At 38.6% G+C, this 9,339-nt stretch overlaps 1 protein-coding gene across 1 annotated transcript; it reads right to left on the bottom strand.

Moving 5' to 3' along the window:
• Window positions 1-204: 204 nt before the first annotated feature.
• On the bottom strand, window positions 205-7,830 carry ppp1r14aa (protein phosphatase 1, regulatory (inhibitor) subunit 14Aa). The gene is made up of 4 exons (XM_028465901.1): window positions 7,619-7,830; window positions 3,777-3,857; window positions 3,630-3,662; window positions 205-933 (listed from the first exon to the last, which is right to left on the bottom strand). The coding sequence occupies exons 1-4, from the start codon at window positions 7,805-7,807 to the stop codon at window positions 751-753; spliced, it is 486 nt and encodes a 161-aa protein (XP_028321702.1). The 5' UTR covers window positions 7,808-7,830; the 3' UTR covers window positions 205-750.
• Between the last annotated feature and the right edge of the window lie 1,509 nt (window positions 7,831-9,339).

Below are 9,339 nucleotides of genomic sequence, written 5' to 3'. Positions count from 1 at the left end.
TGTCAAGTACATGTTCACGAGTGTAAGGGCAGGCGAGCAAAAACTTTCGAACTTTGGGTGGCTTTAACTAATAAAACATTCCTCTAAATGAACAAATTTATGACCTCCTTTACATAAAAAAGAAGGTCATGAATTTGGTCCGACTTGTTTGGTTTATTAGCTTTGCCTTTACCTGCACACAACAACAAGCCAACAGTTACATGCTAACATTTTCTTTTTTTATTAAAGATCACTGGTTAGAAAGTTGCATACACTGTGGGATTATACACAGCTGGTTTAAGACTGGCAAAATAGATAGTATTTTCATTTAAGTTAAAATGTTTTACCCGTGAATGTACATAAACAGTTGCATTATACATCAAATAGACTTCATTAGTAGTGTGATACTTTAGAAACAAAGTAGTAAAAGGTGTTCTGTCTCACACAAAGAATTATTGTAAAGATGGTGGGGAAGAATTGTTAAATGCAGTATTTAGCCACAGTTCAGGAAAGTCCAAGTCTAAAGTTCTAGTTTTATTCCATAAATCAACACTCTGCTTACAGACAACTCAAGACCTAGAATAGTATTCAAAAAGCTTTATTTTAGCTGTGAATAACTGTGATTGGAACCTGTTAAGCTGCAAGCAATCATGTGCGTCTTAAGTTCTCAGTCATTTTAGCACTTTAATTTTGAATTTGCCAGTCCAACAAAAATGGCCGTCTAAAATATTTCTCTCAGTTTGTGTGTGTTTCAGTTAGAGGCTGGGTTCATCAGAAAGTCTGATTTTGGCCCCGGGTGTTGTGGTGGAACTCGTGATGCTGTGGGTTGCCGAAGTGGTATGGCTCATGGCGATAATGGTTATGGCAGATAACCGGGTGCTCGATGCCTTCACTCTGCAGCTCATCCTGCTTTTGAACCCCATCCAGCTTTGTCAGCAGCTGCCTGATAAAAGCCTAAGACCGACACAGAAAATAAAGCTGTTAAAGTGCATTTGACAGCCTTCATAATTCAGAGGGGTCAAAGCTTCTCAATTCACTTTAATGTATCACTCCCTCAATTCTGCTGCAGTGCAGCATCACGGGTGTTACAGCAGCTGGAAAGCTGGAAGAAGTGTTGTTTATATATTTTCATAGACATGAATCTTAGCTCAGTCCTGTCAATTACAGTTACAGATATAGTGCTCCCATTGTCACTGCAATAAAGTCTATGTTTTTTTGTTAGATGCTGAAAAAAGTAAGGGCTGACTTTAAACAGTATTTGGGCTGTAGCTTTAAGTTACAATTGTTCCTGCACTCAGGGTCAGAGGGTTCTGCACATGTCTGTCTTCAGATTACAAGCCGATTTTTATTGTTTATCATGGTGCCATATCAGCCAGAAAAACCCTGATCAAATCATCCTTAGGTCCTGTGTCACGGCAAATTTGCGGTTGACCTCATTTGGGGACATGATTTATTGCTCTTGTTGAATGATGGAGTCCAGTCGAAGCTGATGATTTTATAAAAAAAAAGGATTTATTATAAATCTAAATGAAAAGGAGTACAAAAAAAGGAGAGTCCCATCCTGTGGGAAGGAAAGGAGGCCAGGTACTAAGCAGGATGTGTTAATCCCAGCATTGGCCCATTCCATAGACCAGGGGTCTGCAACCTTTACTCTACAAGGAACCATTTTGCCTCATCTCACCTGGATTAAAGTCCTCCTGGAGCCAAAAAAATACCTTCTCAATGAAAACAATACAGTGTATTAAATTCTATTCAGTTAAAATTATATATAATAATGTTTGATTTAATTTGATTTATGTTGATCATGTAAATGGCAACTTAGAAATAGTTTAAAATAAAATAAATTGACATCAAGAAATAAAACAGTATCTTGTATCTTCAAATTCTTACGCATCTCAGTTTACATGAACACAATGTTATTATAAAGAAGATTTTTTTTTTAGTTAATGTATTTGAAAGGCTGCAAAAAGTAACTTGAATTTGATAGCGCATGATCATGTGGTCAATACATGCTAATTGCTAATTTCGTGCCACACATAAACATGCATATTTACCCTGCACATTGGTGGTTAAATGAATATGTCCCCACACAATTAAAATCTCTATTTTCTTCCAGAATAGTGTTTTTGTTGGTTTAGTTATTTTACCAGGGATTTAAAACAGGGATTTAAGCCGCAGGTTCAGGAGAGTTGATGGTATGTAGATGTTGCAGGAGGTGAAGTAGGAAGGTGCTGAGTCATTGCACAACATGATTTATTTAAGGTTAACAAATAGTTATATCTTGATTTTATTTGCCATTAATCCTTAATAACCTCTGTAAGAAAATAACTATTTATTTCAATAGTTTTTTTTAAAGCTATTGAGAGCCATTGCATAAGAGTCAAAGAGCCACATGAGGCTCCAGAGCCACAGGTTGCAGACCCCTGCCATAGACGATGAAGAGTTGACTTGAGTTATTTTGTTGCAGCATTGCTTTGCTGAATGGGAGAGTTGAGTCCTTTGATAGTCGATTTCCTTCTGAAGCTTGGTCCTTTGAATGATGGTGACATTTCATTAGCATAAGGGTTGAAGGTGATTTCATTCATTAAGAGCTTTCATTGAAGATGTCGTTTCTTCAGGGACAACCGCAAAGCCAACAGAACTAACAATAAAATAATGAAAAAAAATTATAATGATGATAACAGTAATATTAAAATAAAATAAAATGAAATACTGTAATCATCTGTGTGTGTGTTGCTCATAGGCATTTTAGAGTGGACCCCAGATATATCAAACATGAAATCAAATGAAATTTAAAATAAAAATAAAAATAGTGTTTGTGTTGCAATGGCTTAGCACTATTCTGTAGGCAGAGGGAAAGCTGAGAAACCACAACGTTGTGGCACTAACACTGTTAGTTTTGGGAATCTATGTATTAATAGCAGACTGTATTACAAGTATGTAGTGTCTTAATCACGTGACCTTTCACTAAACTGGCCACCAGAATGCTAAGTCTGCCACAGGGTCTATCTGTGCACGTGCCTGATGCATGTACAATATGTCTGTACATTGCACTTGTTGGTAGAAAATATTTAACATAATTAAAAACAATCTGTTGCATTTACTAATGTTACAAAAGTGTGAAAGCATGATTACTTTGGCCCTGTGCTAGACCAAAAACTAGCATGGTAAAGACTTTGATTACAATCCAAAAAGGTTTTTATTTTTTTATTTCTTATTGCATTTTTGTGTGGTATATATGAACTCCGGGTGCTTCCTTAAACTGTAGTATCCTGGATATCAACCAGATCTACAAGTTTGCCTTGTACACAACTACGGCAATCATTTGACTTTTAAATTGTTCGGGAGGGGCAAAAAGCAGAGTTGCTCTTCAGCCTGTAGCACTCATTCAATCTAAGAGCTAAAAGATTACTCATATGAGCAAATTGCGTCTTTATATTCTAATGATTGTTTTAAACGGATTGATGATTTCATCATTGTGCACCCTGCCTTGTGCCACATATAGACTAGGAAAGGCCCATCTGACGCCTGCTGAAGCCAGAAAAGCTCATAGAGTCATTGTTGCATGATGACAGGAATAATAAGCCATATTTACCACATCAGCTTAGCACATTTAAATATGTTACTCTGGCTTTAAAGGTCTGACGTACCTCTGTGCTTTCAGTGCATTTTTGAAGAAGCTCCTGTTTGAAGAAAAGAAAAGCCACAAAATTGTAGTTATAAATGGCAATGTAGCTCTGAGGGTTAAAAAATAAACATATTACAATGTAGAGCAAAAACTCAACTAGTCACATTACCTGTAGCTTTTTCCTTCTCTCCTCATTATTAGGAAGGTCAATCAACTCGTCAAGGTTCACCTCCTCTGGCATATTGCTCTCCTGAAATCAATAAAGCATAAAATAAATGAAGTTGGCGAGTCACTGTGCAGGATGTACACGTTTCTAGCATAATCTTTAAATGCCTTTTCATGAAAGCAGCTAATCACGCACACGACGTCTGAAACCGAACATTGTTAATTGTCTGTCCGTCCCCAGTCCTCATCCAGGGGCAGGAAGTTGAGAGGATGGACACATATAAGTACCTTGGGGTCCACATCAACACCAAACTGGACTGGTCGAGCTTCAGATCCTTCAGTGTCTGCAATAAACTCCTGAAGTCTTCCTACCAGTCTGTGGTGGCCAGTGCAGTGTTCTATGCAGTGGTGTGCTGGGGGGGTGGCATCACGACTGGTGAGGCTAACAATCTAAACAAACTGGTGAGGTGAGGGAATCCCGCTCTGTGGGACTGTTGGACCTGTGCCTGTATTCACGAAGCTTCTCAGAGTTCCCTCAGAGAGCTCCTAACTTAGCCTAAAGATTCCTAGCAAGGAATCTTAGCTTAAAAGTGAGTCAGGAAGTGTCTGAGAGCAACTCTGAGCAAGGAGGTGGCAGAATATTTTGTCTTAGTGAGGAGGTGTAATTGACCCCGTTTGCTGGGTATGATGCAGTCTGCTAAAACATGTGATTGGTTGTTAGAGAAATGGAAAAAAAGAAAAGAAATAAAAGCGCTCTGTGCTACTAGTAATGAATGGAGAATAAAATCAACGGATCATACTTGGACTAAATTCATGTACGCAGCTTAAAATGTTTGAACCTCATTCACATGCCGATTATTATATTGATTTACTTATTGTAGTTACAGTGACTAATTGTCCATGTTGGTAATTTTACCACTTTATGTATTTGATATTAATGGTGGAGCGGACACAGCTGACAGTGATTACTGTGATTGCTGGCCCTGATAATCTCTTAGGATAAAAATAATTCACAAAGCATCTTAGGTCCTAACAAGGAAAAATTCTAAGAAAAATCTTAAAATGCGAGGAATTCTAAGATTTTTCTAAGAGTGACATCACTAAGAGCTACCTTTAGCCTTAGGATGCTTTGTGAATACGGGCACTGGACTCCCTGGAGACAGTAGCTGAGAGGAAACCCAAGGAAAAAATCCTAGCAATTTTGGAAAAATCCTCTCACCCTCTCTATGAGGAGCAGTGGACCACGGGAAGCTAGTTCAGCCATCACATCATCCCACCACGGTGCAGGACAAAGCGCTTCAGGCGCTCATTTGAACCCACTGCCCAGTGACGTGCCGTGACCACTAGGGTTGGGTAGGCACGTTGCAAATCGAGACCACCAATGACAATTTCATATGTTTCTGCTGTCAAGTGTTAATTCAATTCAAAACAATTTTATTTGTATAAAGCAATTTCCAACAAAGTCATCTCAATGCGCTTATCAAAATATAAAATTCTTAATAAGAAAGAAAAAAACCAACAAGATCCACATAAATAAGCATTTAGCCATTTAACAAAATCAACATCGTAAAACACCATTAAAGAAACATAAACAATTATTTTATATAGGCTCCATACTCTCCCAACAAGATATTTCTCATGACATGGCAGCACATCTGTTGTTTGTGTTGGAAACACAGAGAAAATGACAACGACAACTCAGAACAGTCTCAGTGAGGAGCATCCACAAAGCCAATCCTACCTTTCACTGTAAAAAGTACCAACAATGTTCTGATCTTACCTTTGCTGAAGGTCTGGTAACTCAGGTGTTGGTCTCCCATCTTTTAAAAGCTGTCGTTTTTCCTCAAAAAAAAGTTTCTCTATCATCTCTGGCGCTGTCATCCTGACTGTAGTGTTATCCCGCCCACTAGCTAGAGAACGTAGCAGCAGCGGTCACATGGCATCTATTCACTAATGTACTGTGAACTTACGTATAGCATTTAGCATAGCGCGGTTACGTGCAAAGGCAGCTCTCTACACTGCCTTTGCAAGTAAATGGTTGTCATCTTTGGGACCTGACTGCGCATGTGCAAACAAGTAAAAACACGTAATGGGAACGGAAGCAGAGGAGCAACGTGCCTTTGGGAGGGGGCGTGGCCTCCAGTGGAGTGAAAAAAAACAAGACTGTTCCAGGAAAAAGCACTGTTTAGTAATTTGGGCAATGAAACACACAAAATGCGGACACTTTCAAACTTATAGGTACTGTAGGCTAATAATAAATAATTTGTAATTATATTATAGTTAAAACAAATATCAAATCACCTTTGAGTAGGCACTGCCTACCTTGCCTACCCTGACGGCACGTCACTGCCACTGCCATCAAACTGATCAACACCACTGTCTAACAATAACTGTAACCACTCTGCACCCCCCTCCCAAAAAAAAAAAATCCTCAATTGTCATATGCACACTTGTTTTTTATCTGTTGTTGTTGTTGTTGTTGTTGTTGTTGTTGTTGTTGTTGTTGTTGTTGTTGTTGTTGTTGTTGTTGTTGTTGTTGTTGTTGTTGTTGTTTTTCTCACCTATGTATGTCCTACATTTTGCACTATTATCCTAAGTTACTATTTATGTTTATGTGTTTTTGGTCTTATTATCTGCTCTTATACTGTGTTGCTGCAAATGTAAATTTCCCCTCTGGGGCTTAATAAAAGTGTATTCTTGTATTCTAAGTCCTGATTGAAACTTAGATAGTCTCCACCTCTCTGTCTGGTTCTGCTAAAAGTATCTTCCTGTTATAACAGTTTGTTTTCCCATCACGCTCAACTACTCTAATGTTATTGCAATGACAAATGTCTTTAGATCTATAAAATATCAATCTAATTTAAAATGAAAGAATTAGAATATCAACCTTCTTTGAGAGATGTTCTGTTGTCAGCCAACACACATTTCACAGTCATCTCCCCATTCTCCCTGCCTGCTTATGCAGATATCTGGAGCCACAGTAACAATAATCAGCAAAATACTGTGAAAAAAAGCCTGTCTACTTTGAACAATTGACCATTGTCCAAGGTTTACCATCCACAACAAGTGCTTTGACTCCACTCAGTGACTGGGCCTTTGTCTCATGCAGGGTTGAAACTCTGCAAACATCCAAACTCATATTTTACACACACAAAGCACTCCTGTCTAAACACATAAAAATCTGACTTTGTGAGTGTGTGCATGTGAAAGTTATGTTGTCCTCATGGACTCTTTGACAATGGAAACACTGGTTAAACAAACCTTTTTCTCGTTACATAACATGATTTGCTCTCATTTGGACGTTTTTCTTGGCAGCTTTTCCTCTTGATTTGGATCATCTAAATTACAGTTTCTCTTTATCACCATACTCAGCATACCCCAATTCAAACTTGCAGCTGTGTCCCTCTGCAAGTTCCTAACTCTCAGCAGACTCTGCAACAAGCCAGATGCACTTTGTTTACCAGGACACACAACATCTCTCTCTCTTCGCATCTTTCATCCATCTGTCAGTTCTTTGCAGTCCATGTAAGGCAGAAAGGCCATTCACAGATGCAGATCAGGGGGAAGGGGAACTCATATTTACAGGATTAATAGCCTTGTAAGGAGAGAACCTGGCTGCTCCACCTCCACACTCAACCTTTTAGGGAACAGCAGCCCATGAGGCAAACTCAAGCTGATGACCATTTCATTCATATGTCATGCTTGGCTTGTCACTTTGATTGGAACTTAATATCCAAGGCACACGCGTGACCTGAGCATGACATTGGGTCCATTTAAAAAAAAAAAAAAATCAACAGGACAAAAGCTACTTTGCTTTTCTTTCTCTGGCTCACATGATCCACATACCTGCCCTGCGTAAAGCCGGTCCAGGCAGTCGTCAATCCACTTCTCCACGTCCAGCCTCCTCTGCAGCTCCTTTCTGTTGTACTTGACAGTGACCCGGGCATGTCTCTTAGGGATGTTACACATATAATCCTCTGATGAATGAAGCTTGTGGTCTGCCTCCTGCGTGGTGCCGGTCTGATCAGTTGCCATTTCTGCTGATGACTGGTCTGACAGGAAATACGTCTCTCTCTCTCGCTCTCTCTCTCTCTCTCTCTCTCTCTCTCTCTCTCTCTCTCTCTCTCTCTCTCTCTCTCTCTCTCTCTGGTCTGTTTATAGTTTGCCTCTGTTTAGAAAAACTATGCAAAGTTTACATATTTGGAAACCAGTGTTTACCTGTACAGCTTACTTATGCGTAAACCATAAGATGCAGGTATTTGTTTATAGTTCTCAATCTGTGAAGTCATCCAACAAAATTATAATTGTTTATATGGTTGGGCGTTGGCTGGGTTAAAGAATGACTGTGACACATTAAGACACAAATTAGTTTTTTAGAACACTTGTTTAACTCTAGGCCCAGGGCAAAATCTGGCCCTTTAGAGCATCCCATTCGGGCAGCAGGAGAAAGTAAAAATGACAGATAAAATATTAATCAATTTGTAAATTACCAACTAATTGAATTAAAAAAAATCTCAGCACCTCCAATACACAAATTCAGTGGAACTACACAATATTTGTAGGAGCTCAGTTTTCCCATAATCTCAAAATGTTGTAAGAAGTTTTCATTATTTGATTAGATTTCCCTAAATTCAAGAAAGATTGGCCACAAAATCTAAGATATTTAAGTGAAACTCCTGCAGGGACTGATATCAGTCACTTATTGCTTGGATTTTGTTGGTGCCTTGGCTTACATATGTTATATATCAAATCAGGGGCGCCGATTTAAGTTTTTTCTGGTGGATGCTCACTACCGGTGTGCAGATCCATCCAAAAATATCTATATTATTGATACCAACGTTGGGATTACTATTGAATGATAATGGTGTAAAAAGATGTATTCTTTAGTTGGTTTTCTCTCCAACAAGAACGACATGTCTGACTGTGTCTATCAGTGCTGCTGCTCAAGTGTAAATTGTGTAAAAGGCTGTACGATACATGGTGTTTCACTACAAATATATACAAAAAATGTGTGGCACAAAGCCCTGAGCTGCAGAAATGAAGAGAGGAGGAGATGTGTAGCCCATTCCCTGTCCCGACAAACCCAGACTATACAATCCTAATATATATCCTCTTTGATAAGTGATCATCTTCACCTTCAGTAAATATTAACTTTAAAAATGCAACTGGCCATATGTTAGTCAGCATAATTTACCATATTAGAGATGACTTAAACATTTTATTTAAAATAAGATAATCCTTTATTTATCCCAAGACGGGGACATTTACTGTTAGGCCTACAGTAGCAAACAAGCAAGCATACAGTGCAAACAAAATGACAACTAGGATTTATAAAGACATAACTGGACACTGTCCTAAACTGCCGATTTATCTGACATCACAATGCAACGCGTAGCATTTGAGTGGTCATTAGCTAAACGTGTAGCTGCCTGGCACTTATTTGAAAATTCTGAGAAAAATCAATAAAGACAATAATGTTTGGATGATTAAAGCTATGATTATTCTGAATGGCAATTTTATATTGGCCAAAAAAAACAAAGGCAACATTATGTCCCATGTTCCAGCAA

This window comes from Gouania willdenowi, chromosome 14 (assembly GCF_900634775.1).
Source record: "Gouania willdenowi chromosome 14, fGouWil2.1, whole genome shotgun sequence".
NCBI lineage: Eukaryota > Metazoa > Chordata > Actinopteri > Blenniiformes > Gobiesocidae > Gouania > Gouania willdenowi.
Note: the sequence above shows the minus strand (reverse complement) of the source record. Positions and strands in the feature narration are given on the sequence as shown.